This window comes from Perognathus longimembris, chromosome 28, assembly GCF_023159225.1.
Source record: "Perognathus longimembris pacificus isolate PPM17 chromosome 28, ASM2315922v1, whole genome shotgun sequence".
Taxonomy (NCBI): Eukaryota; Metazoa; Chordata; class Mammalia; order Rodentia; family Heteromyidae; genus Perognathus; species Perognathus longimembris.
In genome coordinates, this window is record NC_063188.1 from 3,376,715 (window position 1) to 3,402,387 (window position 25,673).

Consider the following 25,673-nt stretch of genomic DNA (forward strand, 5'->3'; position numbering starts at 1 on the left):
TCTCTATGCATGCAATGTTGTTGCTTAACCTGTTGCTGGATCCCTAGAGCTCAACACTTGCCTAAAGTGGAAACAACATTGAGATGGGATCATTCATTTCACCTGTTAAAGCAAAATCCTCCAAGATGACAACTAGCCTGCAAGAAGAGTAAGCTCCTATAGACATCCAGCGTAGACATTTATACTTATACCAGAGTGCACTTTTCATCTGACATTTTAAAATGATTCCTTTATAAAACTAAGGTACTGACTGATTCATAGGACTCTCCACGCTTTCCATAGTAACCACTATCTTTCAGATGAAGTGCCACTAGCTAATGAATACCATGTCATTAGGTGCTGAGTGATTTTGGAGGTGCAGCTCAGCTACCATTCAACCTGAAAAGTTTATTTGTGCTGGAAGCGAAAAGTGATCTCTGGAGTTGCCATGTGTTCTTCCAAACGGGTATCAGATTGTGCCCCAAACACTCACCCCTTTCTTGCTTGGGTCCCCTACAAGAGTGACCAGAGCCTACTTCTAAGAAGTTAGGGTTACTGGGGAAATTTCATGAGAAGAAATAGGGTGCTGTGGCAAGATCTTGGGTGGAAGACTATCATGTAGAGAGTTGAGTATAGGATGGAGTGGGAGCATGAGAAAACTCAGGAACAAAGAGGGGGTGTCCTAGCTTGCAAGGTGAGCATGACTTCTCTCCCTCTTCCACCATGGCAGTAGTTGCTCAAGAGCATCAGGGCCTAGGACCAGAAAAGCACACAAAGTTCACAAGCCACACAGCTGTTGTGAACTCCATGGCAGACAACAGGGTCTGTAGGGATTGCTACTTCCATTCTGTCCTAACACTGGTTCTGGCTTTGAGAACCATGTGCTCGTCCCAGGTCCGAAGGCTTAGGGTCAGGAGTCAGTGATAGAAAATCCTTTTTCTTGGGCCCTGGAACACAGTCTTTAGCTATCTTAACACATCCAATCCTCAAATGTTGTAGAGGAGGAAACAGGTAAGAAATGAAAGTGGGAATGGAACATTCCAGACGCAATGCCTCATGTCCAGGAGGATCTGTAGTCCCACTGTGCTGCGTGCCTTACTGGGTGACTGGGAGCCACTCCGGGCTTTTCTTCTCAACACTGAAGGGAATGACCATAACTCCTAACCCCAAGCATTAACACGAGAAGAACTAGGGGAAGCCCCTGGCACCGGTCTCAACTAGTTTGGAGGGATGTTCCTGGTGGGTGCTATATTCTATACGGGAACCCCAGTCTCTCTGTTTTGTTGCCAGAGGTCTCCTGAACTCTTTACTTGCTGCCAGTGTTTAAGAGCATGGTTGTTTGATCTTTGTCCGGAATACTTTATCCTAGCCTGCCCAGCTGTCTAGTTTGGTGCAATTGTCATGAGCAAAACCAGTAAGAATTCTCCTTCTGAGCCATCTGATAGGGTTCTGGAGCACCATATTCAGGCTCCAAACGCACTAAGTTGCATGTAAAAAACAAAAAGGCTCTCATTGTGAGATGCAGACACAACTCCAGAATAAGGGACATGCTTACTAGTGAGTGTTTCAGTGTTGTTGCTGGTACTTTACCGTGAGAGCTTCCAACAAAATGAAACCCAACCACAGTGATCATCAAGTGCAGAGAAGGGTCATAGCCCCAAGGTGGCTCTCCTGCGTGCTGTGCCTGCGTCTTTGGGCTACTCACTCTGGCCATTCTCAGAAATTCATCAAATGTCTCATCTGTGCTGTCAAGCATTCTGCTTGCTTTACTTCCACAAGACCTGGATGAACATGTTCACGATCCCTAAGAGTTTCTATGGGTCCTCTCAAATAAGGGACCAGTCTCTGAAAGGTTCGTCTCTTGTATCAGGTCCCTTGCCACACACTTTACAGACATGTTCCTCGATTGCTCTACTGAAGAGTGCGGCACAGTGAGAGATGGAAGCATTGAGAGCAGTTAGGAGTTGGACAGGAGAAAGCAGGAAAAAGGGGGAAAAACAAGCACAGAGAATAATGGGAGTAAAGGCTAAAACTGTGCAGAGTGGGGCAAGAATTCCAAGTACTTGTGGATTACAGAATGAAAATACAGGGGAGAATCCTACAGGTACTCTGTGTAAGGAAGTTGGTGTGGCCCGGCTATGGCCTTCTCGAACAAGTGGGAAGGACCATTAGGCCACTTTTTCTTTTTTAGCAAGACAACTCTTACATCAATGGATGGTTTACTGGAGTTGGGAACTGTATGAGTTGACACAAAGAATCAATAGGGTCCAAACTTGGGCACGTATAAAAATCAACAGAATGGAAGATCGTGAATGAGTATTCTGCATGGTTCCATTGAGCCCTGACTTTTGGTAGTCACACCTTCATGAAATTTTCTCTTTCTGATATTTAAGGATAATACACGCTTGATTTTAAAGACTGACTTCTGACCTATGGGGATTGTTCCCTACTCTTGCCCCTTGGATGAAGACAGTTGGCATGTTGTGTGACATATTCTGTGAAGAGATTCCATGGTAAAGGACCTTAGGAAGCATCTGACTAAAAATATCATGCAGTATCTGTAAGGAACTGCTTCCTGTTGGCAATCACATGAGTGAGCTTGGAAGCCCCCCCCCCCCTCTGTCTTTCTGTGCAGCTGTGGGTGATTGTAGTCTTCTGAGAAACTCTGAGCCAGAGAAACCAGCTAAGGCATGCCAGTATTCCTCACTTTTGGAAATTGTGACACAATGCTTGGGGTCAATTTGTTACACAGCAGTAGTTAACTAATACTGGCAAAGATATGATCAGTGAAAAGAGAACTGTGATAGTCATTATGAAGGAGAATCAGCATTATTTAACAACTGAGAATATTGTTGGAACGAGGGAGGCATAGAAGTCAAAAGTAATTTCAAGAAGAAAACCAACTCTGGCCTGAGACTCACCAGCTTTAAGTTCCTGCTCTGCCTCTTACTGACTGTGTGACTCTGGGAAAGTCATTGCAACTCTCTGAGCCTTGGTTTCTTCCTTTGTAAAATGGAGACAATAAGAGCAATGACCTTATAAGTGCATCCTTTTCCTTTCCGTTCTTGCCTTGGTAGGCAGCACAGCCAGTAATGGCATGCTGAATTTGCTTAGTAAAATATCGCTATGCTGTTTCTAGAAGGCTCAGTGTTCATCCTTATATAAGTAAGACAATAAATATTGTCTAGGGAAAAACAATAAAGACATCTGTACAGTTAGGCTTGCCTTCCCTGGAAACTTTGCCTAGGAGTAGCTTCTGAGTGTAGCTTTCCTCCCAAGGGACTGAGGTGGCTGGAACAGGCACTGAAACCAGTACTTTGGCTTCCTGAACACAGTGCTCAAACCACGCAGAATTAGCTGTCTTTCCATAGAGCTGTCTTTCCTGAGTTAAAGGCTAGGCTCAGACAGGATGAGAGCCTGGATTTGCCTTGCAAACAAGGTATCAAAGGCACAAAATAAAGTTCTCATTTCCCACACCAAGCAGCCCACCATCTAGGAGGTTCCCTTACCTGGCGGGGCAGCGCAGCCATGGGCTCTGGGGCTGCTGAGCGCGGGAAGCGCTGCGGTTGCTGCTGCATCATGTGCTGCAGGAGGAATGAAGGATGATCGGGCTGCTGGGGCTGCTGGGGCTGGAAGGTGGCCGTCGTGGTGGAGCAGACAGTGGCAGAACAGGCCTGCACTGGGTTTGCTGGCGGCAGGTAGTGGAGCAGGGAAGGCTGCCGAGAGGTAGCAGGCATGGAGGGCATCTTCTGGGCGAGTGGCTCGGATGTGAAATGGGACAAGGGCTTGGTGTTGCCAAAGTTAAATGGCTCAGGGGCTTCTGGGCTGGAGCTCACCAGCCCCTGCTGCATGATCATACTCAGGGTTTTCGGTTGCTGATTGCTGGTCAGAGGCTTGAAGATGGCGTTTGCTTGATGAGGATGGTGGTGGTGGTGGTGCTGTTGATGCTGTTGTTGCTGATGTTGTTGATGTTGTTGTTGTTGTTGCTGCTGCTGCTGCTGCTGGTGGTGATTTAACAGACTGCTGGTGGATGTGAGGCTCCGGATCAGCGAGTACTGTGGAGTGAAGGACTGCTGCGGCAAGCCTGGGCTAGAGAGCTTCTCTGGACGATAGGGTGGGGACGGCCCCGGGTTGCTGGTGGGCAGAGCGGACATCAGGTGCCCCTGAGGGCTTTTGATGGTAGAGGACACGAGGTTGGCAAGAATGGAGCTCTGAGGGCTGAACTGTGGCTGCTGATTGAGCGCCAGGCTGGGGAGCTTGGCAGGAGTGTAGGGCAAGGTGGGCCCCAGGGCAGCACTGCTGCTGGGCGTTACGCTGGAGAGTAAGGCATTGGGCGACCCGTGCAGAGTGCTGACGGCCATGCTGTTGGATGACATGCTGTTGGATGACATGCAGGATGCTGTGAAGTTCTGAGGGCTGAATGGTGGTGGTGGTGGTGGTGGCGGCGGCGGCGGCGGCGGCGGATGGGGTGATGGTACTGGGAGGTAAGGTGGGGAAAGGCCTGGAGGAGGCAGGCCAGACCAATTGCGGTTAGGTCCTTGCTGCTTGGTAGCAGATCCCTGCTTGCTGGCTGCGAGCGCTTTTAGCTGGTGAGCATGATGCCACTGAGACACCTGTAATTGGGGCAAAGTGACAGGGAGCATAGCTTGGACCTGGTTCTTGGCCTGAACCTGTGCTGTCGAAGGACTGGCTGAGACCATCTGCTTACTGGTAGAAGGAATCGAGTAGCTTATGCCTGTGGAGGAGGGCATGACGGGAAGCGATGTGCCAGTGACTTGGCTGCAACTAGAAACAAACTCCTTGCTGGAAGCAAGGCTCTCCATGTGTTGCATCTGGACCGGAAGCTTGGGTGGAGCTCCTACAGGTACCTGTGGATGGTGCAACACCAGTGGCTCTTCTGGCTTGCTTCCCAAGATCTTCTCAAGATCCAGATCACTTGAAGAAGGTTCATGAATTTTGGTTAACTCTTCCAGGAGATCTTGAAGCTCCTGGTCCACAGCTGGCACACTGTTGACTTTGTCATAGTAAGGAACCGTGGGCTCTTTTGGCCCTGTCTCTGCAGTTGATGACACTTCATACGGTGAGCCCATCACACCACCATTCATCGGATGATTCTCCATTGGATTATTCTCAAGTAGTAGTGATTGGCCAGATACCCCCATGGCCGTGGAGCTAGGATTCATTGCCAGCGGAGGAACCTGCACTTCTGCACACAAGGTACTGGGATGGGCACCTGAGCCCAGAGGAAGGGTGACATCTTCAAGGCAGGGCCTCTTAATTTTATTTGGGTAGCCCCCATCAGCCATGCCCGGATACTGGAAGTTGTCTCCTTCCTGCCTTCTCTTTACGGTTCCCTGCTGGAGACAGAGAAAGAGAGAGGAAGAAAGAGAAGAGAGATCATTAACAAGGTGTGACATATTAAAGCTAATGAACAGGAACCTTACAAGGTAAAATAGACTCCTCACTTTAACGTATACTTGTCAAAACTATAAAATATAGTCTATTTTTAGAATGTTCTTGCTTTGTTGTATGTTTCATTTAAACCATCTTCTTATATTTCAAATGACACAATATTCTGTATACTACACAGGACTGAGAATCATGCATGACTCAAAGGAGAATTTACTATGCTGAAGTCACTAAGTGAGCCTGCTCCGTACACAGGCATTGGAGAACAAACAAAACTAGTTGAATAACTGTAATTGCAACTGTCTATGCACAATCCAATTTTGAAAAACTGTAACTTAGATACTAAACATCTATGTTGCCTGTTTGTCTTGGATAAATGCATCAAGCAGGATGGATTAAAATAGAATTTACCAGAACCTTTACAAGAACGAAGAGGGTTTGGATATGCTCTTCCGGGTAGCTGCCCAATATGTATTTTTTGAGAAGTACGTGTTTCTGAACAGTAATAATGCATATTGTTCTATTTATTTTTACACACATATGCACACACATACATTGCTTATATATGTGCAGAGATATCTGGCAAGGACCTACATCCAACCATTTAGAATAGTTATCTATTGGAGGTGACTGGCAAGATCCTTTTTATCCTCCACATTTGTGTATTGTTTGCTTTGAATGAGAAGAACTTGCCATTTTGGAAAAAAAAAAACCACATGTAAAATTATTTAGGTAAGAAATTCCTGTCTGCAGATGCATCCTTAGGCTGGGGAGGTAGCAAACAACAGGAAAAGGGCCCAACAGGGGATCAGTGACTTGAATAAAAGCATAGCCATCCAAAACAAAGCAAAATTGGCAATAGGCAGTACAGTCACTCTTTTCCAGCTCCATAGTCTGATGTATGGTTCTATCAGGTTCATGACCGTGGCTACTGTCTATCAGCAAGTAAGTGAGATAGTGAGAATGTATGCATGCGTGTGTGGGTGGGTGAGGGGGTGGAGTGATCAAAACAAGCAAAGGAAGAGACAGACTTGAAAATCAATTGAATGCCAACAGGTGAAGAGTCACTATCCTCTTAAAGCTCATTGCTTTTCAGAAGAAGCTCTTTAGCTTTGGAAGTCTTTCCAGAACATACAGTGCTGATTCTCTGATACTCTCTCACTTGCCAACAGGATAAGAGTCACAGCTCATATGGCCACGACATCAAAGTAGATCCTTCAGATCTGAAGATACTAGGTTCCTCAGGCCTTGCTGCACAGGAAAATAATGTACAACCATCCAGATTCCCTTCCCATGCCCTCGCATTACCATTTGATTGTGTTGGTTTTACCTATGGTAAGGCCCAGGCATCAGGAGTCCATCCATGCCTGCACTTCTAAATGGCCAGTTACATTGAAAACCACTGGCTCACAGCATGAATGGAGGCAGCATGGCACAGGACTGTGCTCCCCACACAGATGCACTGAGGTCTTGGCCTTGCCATTTAATCTCTTTGAGTCCATTTCTTCATTTGTGAAATGATTAAAATGATTGTTCTTACTTCCCCCTGGTATTCTATTAAGTGAAATAAGGTAGATCATAAAGCACCTATAGGGGCTCACCAGATGGCACCTACCGTTAGTTACTAAGGCAGATTGCTAAGCGCTTTGTAAGGCCAATCCCCTCTTATTAATCAAGAGTACCATGAGAGTCAGGGAGGGGGCCTGAACTTGTCTAGAATTGATCAGCTAGAGGGCAATCAGGCCCAGGACACACACAAGTTCTCTCTATAAACCTCAGCTGACTCCCAATCCACTGCCTTCATCCATCTCAATAGCAGGACACTGAAAAGTCTCCACAGAAAGTGATCAGCACTTTAAGTGAAATTCCTAGACTTCTGAGATATTTATGATCAAACAAGTGTAACTTGATGGGAGATTCGGCCATCAAATTCATCTGAGGCCACAATACTCCACATCAGAGAGGAATAGGTAGAATATAAGAAAGGCCTAGCCAGTTATCTGTGTACAGTTTCCCACCTAGGAGCCTAGGGAGGTGCAGCAGCCATGCGCTGTTCAGGGAGTACAACAGGTGCTCACTAAGTAGCAACTGAATAAATCAGTGACTAAATGAACATCAATGACTTAGCTCACAGGGACTTTGACCATTAGGTCCGTGAATGATATGCCATCCCACACACAAGTCACTGAATCTCAAATGGATATTTGTTGCCTTCCACTTCCTGCCAAAGAAATCCAACAGGCTAAAAATAGGAATGCATGGACTGATCAATTGGGATTGATTGAATGTGGTTTTATATCAGGATATCCTTAAAGATAGTTCAAGCTGGCAATAGTTGTGTCCAGTGTGATATTCATGATGTCTTGAACTTGAAGACACTTTTTTTTTGGCCAGTCCTGGGCCTTGGACTCAGGGCCTGAGCACTGTCCCTGGCTTCTTTTTGGTCAAAGCTAGCACTCTACCACTTGAGCCACAGCGCCACTTCTGGCCATTTTCTGTATATGTGGTGCTGGGGAATTGAACCCAGGGCTTCATGTATACGAGGCATGCACTCTTACCACTAGGCCATATTCCCAGCCCCTTGAAGACACTTTTAATGGTAGCGAAATCTATACACTGGTAGGCCAGCAAAGGACGGGTGAGGTAGGGCAAAGGAGGGGCTCATGGTGCTTTGAGTACCACAGCCTCGAATCCTGAGCAGGTGGTACTATAAGATTTGCTGGCAGATTTCATGGGACCTCAAAGCCTTCTCTTAACTGTTGCCCTGCCATGAACCTGCAGAGACTAAGGAGGCAGTAGATAGGGAAGCCAGGGCATGAGTCATCGGTGCTAAAAGTAACATTGGAGCCCACTGGCAAAGGAGGCTGCACTACTCCTATCGGAGAGCCTGGGTGCGCACAACTTTCCTGGCATTCACCACACTACACCCATGCAACTGGTCCTCACTCAATTTCAGCTAGCTCCTCAGCAACAAAGCAGATCCCAGGACTCCTCCTTAGAGTGGCAAGGGCCATCTCATCTGCTAGAACAGGTGACATCGTTGTTAGGCCAACTCTGCAGTGGTGCAACTTTTGGTGTTCTTGGCATACAATGCCTGACAGGCAAGGAGAGTTCTGCTCCCTTTGCTTGTCCTAAGCATGTCTCCTTATTGGTGTTTAACTAACCTGCTATTTTGGCAGATGAGTAGCCAGGAGCCTCTTCTGAGCTTTCCTTTTTGCTGGGTTTGAATGAGACCCAGTTTGCTAGAGGCTGAACAGCACCTTGCTTTGGATCAGATGGCAAGAGCTTTCTGCAGATAGCCTGAAGCACCCCGGCTGAACAGTGGGCACAGCAGCCACCTGACATTAAGGCTGAGGAAAGGTGGCTGTGTTCACATGGGAGAGCTCAGTCCTGCTCCACGAGCATCTCCTTTCATCAGGCATCTGTGAGGCGTGGAAATCTATCATCCAGTGAGTTTTGCCCCTAAGATAATGGCTCACTCAGTGCCTCCTCTTTTGAAGTTGCACAATTTGCTACTCAGTTTTCCTTGTGAGAGGCTGGCAGGGTTTATTCCTGTCTGCTTTCACATCGGTACCATTGAGAGTCACCTAATCCCGTGGATGCTGCCTCTGAGGTTCCTCCGGGTATCCTGAGCAGGTGTTTGCAAGTGATCCCATGTCACTGCAGTAGATCAAAAGGGCATATTTTTCTGTAATGGTTTCTCTTCTCAGTTCTCTACTAAGCTTCCAGACCTCTCTTTTTCCTTAGCAGATATTAATTGCACTAAAGGGTTTCATTGTAGTATTTCATAGCTGTATTCCTATAATGTGCTTAGTTCCAATTCACTCACTGAAAACCTTCCTGCCTCACACACTCACTGTTTTCTAATTTCTGTGGTCTCCATGATAAGCGGGTCATTTGTCCCAGCTAATAGCCACCCTCTACATCCTTCATGTGACATATTGCACATGATTCTGCCTTCTCCCTATGACAAAGAGTACAAAAGTGACAAAAGCAGGATTTCCAAAAAGCAAATCTCAACCCTCTCTTTCTACAGAAAACAGAAGGGCAACTTGACTAGCTTTAGGTCATGCAGTCAGTTAAGAGATAGGTGTAACACCCCCCCCCCCAACACACACTAAAATCCCTACCACACCCTCCTTTTCTTGGTAGGACATTGGGGGAGGAAATGAAGGAGAGTATCTTGGCTGAATTTAGAAGTAAATTCCCAACTATAAAAGTCTGTAGAGCCCCAGTTTGATCATGAGGCACACAAAGCTACTATTATACCAATGTGATTGATCCTCATGAACTCATAAACACTAAATAACTTCCTCACATGCAAAGTAATGAGAAAGCAAAAGCCATCCTTCTGATTGGGGCCAAGTTGACTTATGAAATCAACATTACTTGTAGTTCTGTCTGAACAATAACACCAGGCAATTCTTCCCATTTTTCTTTTCTTTTTTTTTTTTGGTTCTTGTCCTTGTATGTATGTGTGTATGTGCATGTGCACGCATGCACGTGTGCGTGTGTATATGTATATATGTATGTGTATCTGGGGGACAATGTTTGCATCTGTAGCCCAGGATGTACTCAAACCTGCAATCTTCCTGTAATCGTACCCCATTATATCTTCCTTTTGTGCATTTTTAGTCCAGAATAACAGAAAAGAGTAAGGAGTTCTTTTTAAAAAAGGTATAGATCATAAAAATAAAGTCCTGGCTCCTAAAATGGTCATAAGGAATATAAGGAACACAACTTATATACACTGTTCTTTCTGAAATCTGGTACCTTAATACATATATCAATCAAGGGCCAGAAAAAAAGTATATATGGTTCCTATTGGATTAAAAAAATACCCAGATATGTTAGAGATACCCAGTTAGGCTTCATTCTCCATCTAGTAGGGTGCTTGGTAGTCAGGTCATGTGAAAAGTTGTCAAGAAGGTAAAAATTTCTCATGACTGATTTAATCCTCCTTTCTCTTCTGTAGAGTTGCCATCAGTTCACCTAAACCTACTTAGCTGTTTCTTCTCCTAGTTTCTTACTTAACTAGTATATCTATATTTTATAATAAGTAACTTAATTCAATACTATATTATTTTCTTCCAATGAGAGCCCCAACACCCATAGTTGAACAAATAGACTAGATTCCTAGCCCTCTGAGGACAAAGATGGTTCCCCAGTAGACTTGCTCAGAAGAAACTAATGAGGATCTTGTGGACCATGATGGAAGTAACCCCAGAATAGATAAGACAAGAGTTTACAAGGAGAAAAGGATAAAGAGACAGAAAATGCCTGGAAAAGACACACACACACACACACACACACACACACACAGAATATAAATGTGTCACTTGCATGTTCATTTTTTAGCAGCATATCTCAACAAACAGAAGTTGAAGTTTCTGGAGGACAAACAGGGTTTTCATCATTTTTAGAATTGAAAAAATATGAAGCTCTGGAGAATCTTAGGGTACTTGGGATTGACAGAGAAACCTGAATGTTGATTGGCTTCAAGACAAGTCATTGATCTCTGAACTATGAGACAAGGGACCAACTCCTACTAGTAGGTGGTTTGGGACAAGAACCTTGACCATAGATGATTTGCCAATGCCATTGACCTCAAAGAGCATCCAAATCCAAGAAGGCAGTTTCTCAGAGCATTTATCATTTATTTGACTTGACTTAACCATGTGCAGAACACGCTTCCACATCTGAGAAGAGACAACACATGCTTACTCATTACTCATCCCGATTCTTTCCTTTCATTGCTCTTTGCTTTCTTTTTTATGAGGAGTACTGGGGTAGAACCAGGACCTAGTGCAGGCTAGACAAGCACCTGGCCACAGAGCTACCCACTCCCAGGCTATCACATGCTCACTGAATAAGCCTAATTTAGCCTCTAAGCACCAAGCTCGGGGCCTGCAGAGGTACTGACCCCAGCTAGTAAATTTAGAGCCCAGCTGTTAAGCACTGAAGCCATTGAAGCAGAGGCTGGGAGAGTACTGCGGATGAGCATTGGGTCAGAGTATACGTCTTTATCTTTTTTTTTTTTTTTTTTGTAAATTGTGCTTAAATTGACCTAACATAAAATTCACTTTTTTTTAGTCCGTTTATAATGTTGTTCAATCATTATACTATTCACTTTCAGAACTCCTCCAAAATGGAAACCCACATGGCAACTTCATAACTATTAAGCAGTTCTCATTCTCCCTGCTTCCAGCCTCTCACGGCCATTCACCTGCTTTCCATCTCTTTCACACAAACGGAATCATGCAAAATGCAGTCTCCTGTATTTTGATTCTTTCTAGATTCATCCATGTTGTATATCCATGTTGTGTATGTGTCAATATTTCATCCCTTTCATGGTTGAATAATATCCCATGGCAATGAGTATACCATATTTAGTCATGCCTTCCATGCTAACACCTAGCAGAGACAGAAAGACATGAGGCAAGCATGATAAATGCAGCAAGCAGACATTGATCTGTGGTTTCCCAAGGTAAATAGGGACAATTAAATCTCTAACTGCAATCTGAGAAAAGCAAAGCAACATCTCAGAACTATGGTAGGGTTTGGGGAACTCATGAGCTAGTGCCATTTGCCTTGCAGAGGGTGTTGCTTTCCCATTCCAGTTGGAATGAGCCACTAACCTTGAGGCAACAAAGCTTTGTCCTTCAGAAGTCTATTCTGCTGCACCCTCTCTATACCTCCTGGTTTCTCCTCCCAACTCCTGTAGAGCCCAACTCTTCTCTGAAACCCAGGGAAGGGGAGCTCATCTAGTTCTCATCTGCTGGAACCCCTCTCGGAACATCTGGGGGAGCAACATGGTCAGAAGCAGCAAGAGATGTGTCTGAGCAAGGCATGGTGGTGCATATGTGTAATCCTAGCACTTGGGAGTTGGAGACTGCAGAATCTCAAATTGGAGGCCAATAGATTTATAGAGTGACAGTCTACATAGTTGTACAGTAGGATTCTTGGTGTTATAGGGAGACTCTGTCTTTAAAAATCATGTCTGAGCAAGGAATCAACAGAGTTTGCCTGTGCAGCACGTGACTGCTTGGAAGGCAGCTTCTGTATTTTCATGCATACACGGGGGGGGGGGGCGGTTCTTGGTAGCAAGGTTGGGGGACCTGGTATTTGTGGAAATTACACAAGTGCTCAAACAGTAGTCATGAGGGATCTAAGTAGACTCTCAGAAGATTGGCCTTTTCTAGAGCTTCACAGGCAAATCTTGGTGTTATCAACCACAAGCCTTTGTGAGGTATTAGCCTCTGTTTTTGGACAGTGTGCTTCCTCTTTTTCCTTTGATTCTAACAAAAAAAAACTTAACATGTATGAAGATCTTTGTTTGGGATTCCTGTTTTGCATGTAGGTAAGTTGGGATTCAGAGAGAGAGCAGGTTTTAGGTTAGCTTAGGTTTAACTTACTAAAATCATAGTCAGTGGGAGAACAGAGCTTAGTATTGAAAACTCCGGAGTGCAGTCTAGTAACCCAACCCAGACATGGTGGTAAATGTGTGGACACCTCAGTAGTAAACTAGTTTTCCTCAATTGAACTCAGGTTATTCTGGGACACTGAGGGAAAGGTAGGTCATTTCAACTCTGCACACTGTGAGGATAAAAACCTGCTGTTCAATGTCAGTTATAGTATTTCAATTTTTGCCTGTAGGGACTGTTGTACTTGTCTCAGGGCTTTCCAATCACATATCACAGGGTATTGCCAGATAATACTGACCTCAGAGTCTCGAGGAAGTTCCTGTGCTATGTATGGGAAGGTAACTTGGAAGCTAGGAATTTACTGCACCTTCTAGGCCCAATCAAATGCCTACAAGACCCTTAACGTGCCCTCAAGTGCCATCATGCACTGCTCTGTATGTGACTAACCTGACACTCTGCATGTTAAAGTAAGAAATGTTGGAACATCCAATTCTAGCTGCAAAACATAGCAATATGGAATGGTAAGATGGGATGATAAAGGCTTTGAACCTTAAGGCTGTCTAAATCTTTCTCTAATTGTTGGTGACCTAGGGCAAGTCATTTTACCCTCTCTGAGTCCATTTTCTTACCTACAAAATGGGGATGTTAGGTTACTTCACAAGTTTGTTGTAAGGATTATATTACCTTAGAAAGGTAAAGTTAGCATAGTGCTTGACATGATATAGATGCCAGATAAATATTATCTCTGCACTCCTGAAAATGCAAACACATTCTTGGTGGTCTTAAAATAGCTGTTAACATGGTTTACTCAGCAGCATTTGCCATTCAAGGCAGATCTGCCTTTAGTCACTGGCTGTGCTCCTGAACAGCTGTGTGCAAGGCTAACTTTTGTAAAGCAAATCATAATAAAATGCGACAAGAATTTGCCATTGCAAGGCAATCCTCAGTATGTCCTTTTATGAAGTAAAACATCACTTGTCTAAAATTATCTTTTTAAAGGGATACTGCTCTTTTTAATAATGAAGCCTGATTCAGTTTTGATCACAAACACATGCTGATCTTACTCAGCCCTAAAGCATGCAGTGAATAAGAAGAGGTTATAGAACGAAAGTAATAAGTATAAAATCGATATTTATTTTTCTATGTGTAGACTGTCAAATAACCATTCATCTTCGTATATGCGTGTGTGTGTATATACACACACATATATATGTATATATATACACACATACATTTGTGAGTGTGATACAGAGAAACAGAGGAAGTAGTAGAGATGATGGGTAATTGTGATGCTGGTTATGGTTATAATAATTTTAATGACGATGGTAGTGGTCGTTGGGAAGTTAAAGGAAGTGGTGGAAGTGATGATGAAAGTGGAAGTGATAATGAAGGTGTTGCTGAGGTTGATGATGGTGGGGTTTTTTGGGGGGGGGGGCGGATTTGTATAGGATATTTCCTTCTTGACCACTCTGAAAGAAGTTCCAGTGACTGAGCCTGAGGAGAAAGACTTAATGTGACTTATTTGTAAGAGAAATCTCAAAAGTGTTTCTTCTTAGTCATTCATACTTTTTTCCTACCTAGGAAAAGGAAGCTGAATTACTGGGAAAAACACAGGAGCAGTGTGTTTGCTAATATGCTGTCAATAAAGGAACTACAGGAAAGGGCAAGGCAATTTGAGTTCCTTAGATGTCATGTGGCTAAAAAAGAGGATGAGAGTAGTTAGCTACTGTATGTTTCTCTGTGTGAAACCATCTATTCAGAAGCAGATGTTGGGTGTTGGTGTTTGGAGACTGGCTTCCTGGAGATATTTTATATAGGCCAAGTCCATTGTTCTAAACCCAAAAGGAAAGAAAAAAGGCAAGAAAATGTTTAGCTTTTTTTTCAGAGTCACATGACAGCCTTAATACCAGACAATTTCAGCCCTCTTGAGGTTTGTTCCAGAAAAAGCACTAGCCTCCCTTCCACTACAGAGCTGAAGGCTTCCAATGGAGCCAACAGAGCTGCTCAGGGCCCCACAACAGGTTCCCAGTCTACAATGAATGCAAGTCAGGTGGAGATGAACCAGAGAGAAGGAGATAGAATTCTAATGGGGCAGACAATAGTGAGCAGCAAGAAGGAAGAACAAGCGGGGGGGGGGGGCAGTATTGTTTAGAAAATAAAAATATGGCAATGTGGAGAGGGCCCAGGCTTCTTGGAGGAGCGGGGCTAATGCAGGCCAGAGCAGGCCAGGGGAGCACTGGGGCAGAGTACTGCAGGCAGGAGGGCAGCAGGCCGAGAGGCCCTAAGGCCAAGGCTCTTGGCCTGTTCCAAGGATGAACAGACAACAAATGGCCTGGTGTCCAGGGAGCTGGGAGAAGTTGCTCAGAAAGGACCTTGCAGGCCAGGGAAAAGGGGGTGCCAATACTACTTTATCCAACCAGCTTGCAGGCTGCATGTACCTCACCCTGTCTGTGGTTTACCAACCCTTGACCTAGCGCATGAGCTGAGCCTCTTCCCTTGGGAAAAGAGGCATTTCCACAGGGCTCCTTTCCTACTTCAGGGTACCATGCTTGTGTCTTTTTCCCAGAGGAGTGCACGTGCAACCTTTTGGGAACTGGAAAGATGTCTGTCATAGTGCAAGTTGTATAGCAGTCCCAAATGTTATGTCTCACTGAGAGTACTGACACAAATTCTTGTTGTGCAATTTTTGGCCACTGCTTTTCCCAAGCTCCAGTGAGAGGAGGGAAACAGTACTTCCTCCCGGATTCCCTTAGTCCATGCTGGTCGAGATTTTCTGCTCTTTTTAGAGCAACTTGCTTTCATGTAAAGGATCTGCTCCCCTTGTTCTCATCTTCCACCCCGGTACTGCAAGCTAACGCGTCAGCGCTGTGCACTCACATTCCACCTCTCTGAAAATATTTTTCTGGAGTTTTCCTAATGGTCTTTGTATCTCCAGAGCACTTCACTCCATAACAACCCTCAGCTGCTGTGTACAGATTGGAATTACCTTTTGGAAAAAATGATAATTGAGAAATGATCCCATTCTCTTCCTATTTCCAGTATAAAGTCTCAAAACAAGCACTTTTCAGAAGCTGTAGGCAATCTACTTAATGAGCCTAATGACTTCAGTCTACTCTTCCTGTTCTGTGTGCTCCTGGCCTCTTGTGTCCAATACAGGGGTGACCTGGAGAATTGCTTCTAATGGACCTTCTAGTCAATGGGCAGCAGCACAGTTCCTGCTTAGTGAACTCAACTGAGTGCTAGGTGCTGAGTGACAGCTGCAGGGAAGAAGAGCAAGAGATTTCAGGGTCAGGCCTATGGCAACAACAAGCTTGGAAAGCCACACACTTGCCTGGAGTAAGGGGAATTGGGAGGTAATTGAACTCTGTGTCACTGAAGGGAAGCAGACAAAGGTTAGTCTGTGATGAGAGCTTGGGGATAAGAGAGAGGCAGGTCAAGGCCGCTGGCCTGTGACTCGGTGCCTGGCCTTTGTAACATCAGCATCCAGAATGTAGACATCATCATCTGAGAGAAGGGGGAGAGAGATGAGAACAGAGAAGTAGGCAGGAAAAGAGGGAAAAGGGAAACTGAAGGAAAGGAGGGACGGTATGACACAGGATTGTCAAACCACTACAGAAACCAGCATCTTTACCCTAACCTGAGAAGCACATGCTCTTCCTCCCTCAGGAAGCCTGGAATGCAGCGCTCCCAGCAGGGGCATCTTCCGAGCCACAAATCTACAAAGCATACACTTGGAGTTCTCCAGCTAAGAATGTTCAGTGAAATCAAGATGGTTTAGTCTGCACAGGCCAGCCTAGAGTTTGGGGTACCACAAGCTCCCATCCTCAGGGTAGGACCCCCAGGTTTTCATGGTACCCAAGTCTCAGCTTGGTTGCACTGACCTTCTATCCCTGCTCTGAAAGCCCACCAATGCCTCCGGTCCTCACGGAAGCACTTCCACTTACTTTCACACACCTGTTACCTTGGGCTCACCAGCAAGGAAAAGTGGGAGGAAGGGCAGGGTAAAAATGCAGACAAGGCCAGGAGAGGCTCCTAGAAGTGCAGAAATAGGCAGGTCTGAACTCCCAGATGCCTGTGGAAGCCAGCTGCCAAATGGAGTGTGTCTCCCGGCATCCTCTCTTTCTAATAGACTGATTTGCAGGTCAATGGTTTGCTGAGCAGGGTTATCCAGGCAGGACGCAGATGCTACGTTCAGTAGTATCCTACAAGCTGAGCAGTGTTCAGCCCTTGTTGAAGATATCTGTCTACACGCGAGGCCTCTGTCTGGCTTCCCACCCGGTTGGGTGTCTGTAGCAGGAAAGAGCCCTTGTTGCAGGAGAAGGAGGAGGGAGCAAAGGGAGCAAACAGCTGCGTGCTCCATAGGGAGGATCCCCAAAATAGCAAGGCGCATACACACTTCAGGCCTTGACCCAGAATGCTCAGAGCTGCACTATGAATCCAGCTCTCCTCTGCGTAGTGGGACTGCTGCTGAGACAGTGGGAGGCTCAGATCCCTCTGCATTCTTCCCTGAGCTGGAAGGACATGTTCCTCATCGCCCTTTCGATCTGCAGAAAACTCCAAGCCCATGCTCATGTCCGATCACTAGAAGAAGCACTCAGAGCAGACACCTCCCATGCACATGTCTTACTCACCATCGCCCAACACCTCTAGACAGGTGCAGAAAGCAGTTAGGAAGTGTACTTCACGGATGCAGAGCCTGAGGCCCAGAGGCTCTCCCAAGAGCACCGTGTATGGCTGTGATGAGGACAGCCACCTCCATGGAGAAGTGCCTCTGGCACCATGTGGCACGCAGCAGTGCAGCGCATGCGCATGCCATCCCACACCTTCCACGAAGCACAGGATACAGGCAAAGACCACCCAATTCCTGGGCTTCCACTCAACAATTCCAAGAGTTACTGTAGCTCCTAACTGGCTGCCTTTGCCTCTCCTTGGGACTTTACAACAGCTTGGTTTTCTGCCAGGCAGCACTGTAGACTCTGCTGGCCAGGAGGCTCTAAGAGCCACCAGATGAGGTCAAACTGGGTTTCCTTTTCAACTGTTGATGGGCTGCCCCTGCCACTCTGTTTCATCCACTGTGATGAGTATGAAGTATTGCCTGTGGCCTCAGGATAATCCACGAATGGAAATCAGAAAAATGGGATGCTCTGTGAAGATCCAGCACTAGGATGGGAACTTTGAATTCATCAACTCTGACCTGTGGGCTTATATGACACTGGGAAAGTCTCTAGCCTCATTGAGCCTCAGCCTCAGTTAATGAAGTAGAACTATCAATCCCGGTATCATAGAAGTACATGACACCTTGTCCATGAGAGTCACTCAACTAGTCACTCTCTCTCTCTCTCTGATCTTTAGATAGTATGATGCATTTGCTACACAGGGACCCTGGAAATGTGGCAGGAGGCCAGAGAAAGACAGGCCCTTATAGACCACACCCATTCTCCCCGGCCTCAAGAGGAAGCAGACTTGTTCAAGGTTTCCCAAAGAACTAGTCATAGCCCTGGGGATCAAGCTTGAGATCTCCTTCCTGAGTCCAGCTTGCTTCCTGCAAGGAAAACCATGTACCTCCAAGGCGCATGCCCACACACCTTGAATCTGTTATATACCACAGAGGAGGTGAATAGATTATCTCCTCCTTGGCATTTCTTTTCTTTTGATGTCACAAGAGTTTGAACTTGCTAGGCAGGAGCTGTACCACTGTAGCCGCACATAATTCAGCCCTTTGTTCCTTTAGTTCATTTTTGGTTAACGTCTTGTGGTTTGGCCTGGGGCTGGCTGAAGACTACAATCCTACCTATGCCTCCCTCTGTTAGCTGGGATTACAGATGTGAACCACCATTTCCTGGAGTAATGTTAACACTTTTGCCTAGCTGCCCTTGAGCCATAATCCTCTTAGTATCTTCCTCTTGAGTAGCTGGGATTACTGGCATGGGCCATCATGTCCTTGTAGGTACTTGTAAGTGGTTCCTTGCTTTCTTTGCCCCAACCCCAACTTCACTTAAGGGTGAGGAGAAGACAAGCTAGGGGTTGGTTTGAGTTGTTCTGTAGGTGGAAAGCCCACTCTACTTGAGACCACCAACATAAAAAATCCTTGATATAGTTCCCTACCCTTTCAATGATCATCCTTCTGGGAGGAGAAGGAGGAGGAGGAGGAAGGGGAGGAGGAAGAGGGGAATAACTTTTCCTTTCTAGCCACAGAGTGGTTAGCAGGCTCAGATGGTCTACAAGGGCATGGCAGCCCATCGTAATCATACAGAGTTATTGAAGAACATTACATGGCTGAACTCACACAGAAAGCTCATCTTTTTCTAACTGTATTCTTACTGCCCTTAAGTCCCCCATTTTGTCCAGGAGCTACCTTGTGAATGGATTGGGAGGTTGCTCAGAGCTGAGAGCATTTTTGTAATTTGCGGTACACACTGAGCAGAGACGACATGAGACTGGCTCACTGAGTTCCAACTCCACCCAGGTTCTGGTACAGTCCAAATTTGTAGGCTGGTGCCTTTGACTCTTGACACTAGTAATCAATTAACCTACTGATCTGTGGAAGGAGTCAGATCTTAACTTCAAAGGGAAGGACCAAATGTTCTGCCTCCCATTAAAGCTCCGTGCATTGACCACAGAGACTGGATGCCTTATTAACTTTGGGTAGATACTTACATGTTGCCCAAAGGCAAAACTTCCTTTCCCCCCAATCCCAACAGTCATTATGCAATTGTGTGCCTGAATGGGGGAACAAATGATGCTGAGGAAGGTCATTTTATGATGCTGGTCCTGGGGCTTGAACTCAGGGCCTGAGCACCGTCCCTGAGCTTTTCTGCTCAGGCTTAGTACTCTACATTTGAGCCACAGTTCCACTTATGGCTTTTTTTAGTAGTTTATTGGACATAAGAGTCTTATGAGTTTCCTGCCCAGGCTGAAAACCCTCAGATCTCAGCTTCCTGAATAGCCGGGATTACAGATATGAGCCACCGGCAACCAACTTGAGGAGGATTCTGGATCACTGAAATCTTTTACCCCTATTCCTGTCTATCATGCATTGAGCATCTTTCAGAATGCTTCAGATCTAGAAGGAGTGATGGTGAGGTTAGTGGCTCTATGATCTACCATTTCCTCTATTTATGACTTTTTTCAAGTTGTATAATCTTTCTCAGACTCTGTCTCTTGGACATAATAAAAAACCACCTCTATTCTCAGGGTTATCATGAGCATTACATAACATAATGTCTCTCAAAGGCTTAGCAAAGTACTACCACATAGTCAATGCTCAGGAAATGATTATTCTTGCTTTCGGTTATCCTGAACTGTATTTTTATACAGGGCAGAGGATGGACTCCACAGCTGTTTAGGAGGAGATGCAAAACTAGCACCCTAGTGTCCAGATCTCTGATCTTAGTCTAAGAACAGCTGTATTTAGTGTAAGCACCTCAGATGCATTTTCCTGTAAAAGAGCTCTCAATAATTTGTAGGTAAATTCCAGAAATGCTCAAGGAAAGCTCTTCTCTGGTCCTTCACACATCACATCAGTAATCCTAGCACTCAGAATGCTGAGACAGAAGCATCATAAGGACATCCTGGGATATATAGCAAGACTTTATCTCAACACAAAACTAAGCTTGGGCACTGGAGACTCATGCCTGTAATCCCAGATACTCAAGAGATGGAGATCTGAGGATCGTGGTTCAATGAACCACGAGAAAACTGGAAGTAGTGCAGTGGCTCAAAGTGGTATAGTGCTAACCTTGAGCAAAAGACATTAGGGACAGAACCCAGGCCCTGAACTCAGGCCCCATGACCAAACAAGGAAAGCAAACAGTAGTGAAAACCCTCCTATTGGACTAGTAGAAATTCATTTCAAGACTTTCATGTAAGGCATGCTTTGTTTAGTTGCTTTTCAGGAAGGAGTAAGAAAGGAGTGAAGCTGCAAGTCTGAAGCAGGTCTCCGTGTTAGGGATCTTTTCAGGTTGGGGTGCGGAGACAGACACACGTGCTTCCTGGGGCCCAGGTAGTATGGCACCGTGAGGTTACAGAGCATCGGGAGAGCAATGGAAACAGCTGAGATCCAGCTGAGGCCAGCCCCAGCAATGCACTTCTGGTTCCTGCCAAGGGCCTCCTGCTGTCATCCACATGCCAGACATTGTAGTCACTTGTTGAGTGAACACACAGGCTATACTATTTTCAGTGTGACAATCTCTGTTCCTATCACCCTGACTACCTGGCTGCAGTGTTGGATGTTAGGCCTTGCCACCTTCCTGAGGCTCCTGGGATTGACCAGACACTGACACTAACGCAGGACTGGTCAGACTCAGTCAGGTGGGTTCTCATAATGTTATCCTCTTTGGATCGTACACATCTTCCAAGCAGAGATGCCATTTCAGCTGAGGAGACATAACTAAGGGAGCTGCTTTCTGAGCCTGAGGCATGTTTTCTGGGTCCCTTCAAGTGGGGGCACATTCTCGGTTCTCTAGGACAGTGTGGTATTTTGAAAACAGTCAGGTCACTTCAAGCCAAGGACAGAGAACAATGTGTCCCTTGGCCAAGGAAGAAGAGCTGATTGTGATCAAGTCCAAGGTGTGACTCTAAAGAAAGGATTATGAAGGGCACTAAAGGCCATGGCTAGAAGCAGCCAAGCCTGGACATGGAGTAAGCAAGGAGAGCTTCTGTAGAGAAAAGGCTCCAAGGACCTCTTCGAGGCACATTGCTCCCTAGAGATATATTGCAGTTAACACGGATCAAAGGCAAAAGTTACTTACCACATTGAAAAGAGTGGGGAGTGGAAGAAGACCTCTGTACCTGCAACTCTCCTACCTTTTTCTCCTACAATATGGCCCAAGTGGATGCAAACCAGAGGGAAACAAAGAAAGGCCTGAAAATTATGGCAGAACCTTTCCTTCATTGACTCAGCTGTTCAGCGTGAAAGAGGAGCAGGAAATAAAATGGATCCTAACGACAGAGGGGAGAAACTCCCTTCAAGTCCCTGACTGGGGCAGGGAGTTTGGAAGCTAGGTCACTTGTCGAGTGATGGCTCCATCTCTGTCATCTCATGACTGTCTGTTTTTGTGAGAGCAGGACTACAGTCAAAAGTATTTTATAAACGACTATACACTCAACTGAATAGCAACTATAATACATTGTTGACAATGAAGAGAAAAAAAAAGACCCAAATTATTCATACACACCCCAATACCTGTGCACATACCGGATTCTAAAATCAACATGGATTGCCCTGGGAAGTGGAGAAGATAGGCTTTCTAGTTATGTGAAATGGCATTACCTCAGAGCTCAGGGCTCTCAGTTCCAAGAACAGGAAGGAAGCAGACCCATGGCTCTATAAGAGCAACTTCCCCTCTGCTTTATTACTTTCTGAGATTAAGCAAGCCACTCCTCTATGGGCCAAATAGCCTTAGATAACAGCCATTGTGTTTGCTGTAGCTCCAGCTAACAGAGCTAATCTCCTTATACTGGCATGCTGCAGGCATTCACTCATTGTCAACTTCAAGCAACCTGGAGCTCTCATGGCCCCTTTCTATCATTGTAATCTTCATCATCATCGTCATCGCCATCCTCATCCTCATTATCCTGGCTCTTAGAACTACCATGGACATCCCTGAGGCTGCATTTCAGACATTTGGATGATATGTGGATTCCAAGGCACAAAAGTAGAAGTATGTCAAATGGGTTTTAAATAAGACTCCAGACCCTGAGAGTTGAATTGGAATCCTTTTCATTACCCTACTCACTGACTTCTTGCTCTCTTCAACAAACCCACAAGGGGCATAGGGAGTTCTAGATCTTTCCTACATCTATAACTTCCTTATATTTTGGATTGGTCCCCTGCCATCAAGTTTACACAGAGAATTTTAATAACACAAGTTCAAGTTAAGATTAGAAGCATTTCAACACCCCCCGCCCCCCATAGCCCATTTTCTGACCGATTCCTGGAGCTTTCTGGGCTCCTGACGATTTCCCACCATGGTGAAATGGGGAAGCATGCTCTCGATTACAAGTCGACTTTTCCAGTCATCCATTGTTTGACCTGCAATTTTATTCTTGACTCTCCAAGGCGCTTCCCAAACGACCTAGACACAGGGCTTAGGGAGACAGAAAGTACACTGTGTTTCAGATACGAAAATGAGACCATTGACCCCATGAATCACAGGCCTTTATTCTGAGGACAGGTTTGTGTGGAGTCTGCCACATTTATTTTCCTGTCTCTCTCCCCACCACACCACCCTCATTGAGCACTCCCACCCCCAGAGATGAAGGACGCTTCTGTGAGGCGGTTGACTGGAATGACATGGCCATGAGGGCGAGGGTTTCCGGACAGCAGAAGGGTGAGTGAAGGCCCAGCCTGACAAGACTAAAATATCACTTGGCATGCTGATGGAGAATGTGGATTCTGGGTTGAGCTTTCCTTTTGTATGGCTCTGCTTTCCCTGGGCAGAGGATCTAGGAAAAGACTCTTCCATTCTCAGTGATGCCATTCCTTTATACAGAAAACAAACAAACATGGTGATTGGAGTGGTAGCTCAGGATCTGTTTAGTGTTCCTCGAGTCAATCTTGAGACTGCAAGAAGCAGTTACCAACTTTGACCTTGTTGGCATTCAGTCAAGTGAGCTGGCCAGTGGTTCGAAGCCTAAATGAGATTGGAAGGAAAAAAAAATTGGGTGCTGGAAGGAGCTCATGAAAGTTCGGTGCACAGAGTTACAGGAAACTAGCTAAGCAGGGTATGAGCATGCCTATTCCAACATTTCCCTCTGTGCTGGGTGAGCAGGCCAGCAAGCCCAGGTTATACTGTTCTTCCTTTGGGTTTTCCATGGTGTTGGTGTAAAATAAGAGCTTGGTTAAGGTATTCATATATGAGAACAGCTTTCTTTACTGTGAACCTTGGAAGTATGGCACCAGACTATAAAATCTTGGTGTCCAAACTTCTACCTTCAGGACAGAGAAATACTTGGCACTACTCTCTCACTGAGTGCAACAAAACTTCTTCACATTTTATGTAAATCAAACATAAGAGGGCTTGGAGTAGAACAAATTGAGACTGGCTAGGGACCTTGGAGTCTGAGGAATGATGCAATGATGAGGTTTTTTTTGGGTGGGGAGGGGGTCATAGACTTCATATATTCCAAACCACAACCTATAGAAACAAGCTTTCCAGTGTCAGTGAGCACAGAAAAAATGGTCCCAACAAAGGTTTCCTCTTTCTAGCCAGAAGGTCATGAAAAGATTAGCCTAGCAGGGCAGAGAACGGACACAAAATGACTCTAATTGAGCTAAACACCAATGAAAACATTGCAATCCCATACCATCAGCAAAGACCTAGCAAGGATCGGAGACTCTAGCCCTATATGGAAGTAATGAAGCACCTGATCTCCTTATGTATCAGTGCATACATACAAGAAAACTGGAAATTTCACCTTGCCTACTAGTAATGAGGACCTCCGCACTCTCTGATGTCAATGAAGGCTACCTGGGAAGCCTTGACCTCCATTCCCACCTAGCAGGAATCAGATGATATCTCTCCTTTCCTACCAGATCAGTATCAGCTAAAACAGAACATTTAAATAAGAGCTTGTTTTTATAACATAACGTCCAAAATATCTTGGTTTCAACTTTAAAAATGTATTCATCATCCAGGACCAGGAAGATCTAAAACTGAGTGAAAAATATTATCAACAGACTTGTCATCAAGATGACACAGATGTTGGCATTATCTGGCAAGAGTTTTAAACTAGCAATAATTTAAATGCCTGAACTATTACAACCATACTTTAGCCCCCTCTCCCCTCAAAAGAGAGGGAATAACTAAGCAAATAGAAGTTTTAGACCTAAAAAATACAATGGCTGAAATAAACTCAGTGGAAGTGATCAAAAGGAGAATAGAGAAGACAGGGAAAACAACTAAAATAATATAACACAGATTATCTAAACTGAAACACGGAGAAAATACACTGAAGAAAAAATTAACAGGGACCCAGAGACATCTGGGATTATAAACAAAGGATATACAATCAGTCATGTCATTGGAATTCCAGAGGAAGATGAAGGAGAGAAAATGAGATTGAAAAAATACTCTAAAATGGCTGAAAAGTCACCAAATTTGACAGAAGTCATAAATAGGGGAAATTCAAGATGTAGAGTGAACAATCCTTCCAAAAAAGTATAAATCCAAAGAGACTACTTGAATGCATCATAACCATACTTCTGTAATGTGATGACAAAGTTTGGAAAGCAGTGATAGAGAAATTTGACAGCAGCAATTCGGAAGTACTGAAAACAAGAATTGTCCATGCCAGTTCTTAGACTCAGTGAAAATATTCTTCAATTATCAAAGGGAAATCAAGATAGTCTCAGATGAAGGGAAACTAAAATGAGTTGTCAACAACAGACCTCCACTAAGGTAACAGTTAAAGGAAGTTCTCTAAACAGAAAACAAACAATAAAAGGAGGACATTTGGAAGAGCAATGAAAGAGAAAATACAAGACTTTCTTCTCTGTTCAAATTTTCTAAATTACGACTGAAGTACCAATTATAACATTGTCTCATTGCAGTTCTAAAGGTTGAACTATTCAACACCATTACACCATAGGAAGCAAGAAAAGGGATGGAAAAGGGTAAGGCTTATATACTTCATTAAAAGTAGTAAAATGTTAACACCAGTAAACCATATAGGGTGTGTGTGTGTGTGTGTGTGTGTGTGTGTGTGTGTGTTCTAAAATTTATTCAAGTAGCCTACAGGAATCTGAGAAAAGAAAATAGGAAAAAAGAACTGATGGGAAACAAAAAATAAACTGGCAAAATTAAACACCAACATTATTAAGTATACAAAATGAAAATGGCCTAAGTATACCAAGTAAAT

The 25,673-nt window shown here is 44.8% G+C and overlaps 1 protein-coding gene across 3 annotated transcripts in view; it reads right to left on the minus strand.

The window, feature by feature from the left end:
* Mamld1 (mastermind like domain containing 1) overlaps window positions 1–25,673 on the minus strand; it is a 109,855-nt gene that overhangs the window by 38,112 nt on the left and 46,070 nt on the right. The window contains exons 2-3 of one of the 3 annotated variants that reach the window (XM_048335803.1): window positions 22,742–22,900; window positions 3,489–5,333 (exon numbers count right to left, since the gene is read on the minus strand). In XM_048335803.1, the coding sequence (XP_048191760.1) occupies window positions 3,489–5,333; window positions 22,742–22,837 (1,941 nt within the window). In that variant the 5' untranslated portion in view covers window positions 22,838–22,900. Of the gene's footprint in view, window positions 1–3,488; window positions 5,337–22,741; window positions 24,336–25,673 lie in introns of those variants that run through there. The other 2 variants (XM_048335800.1, XM_048335802.1) reach the window with 2 other exon arrangements.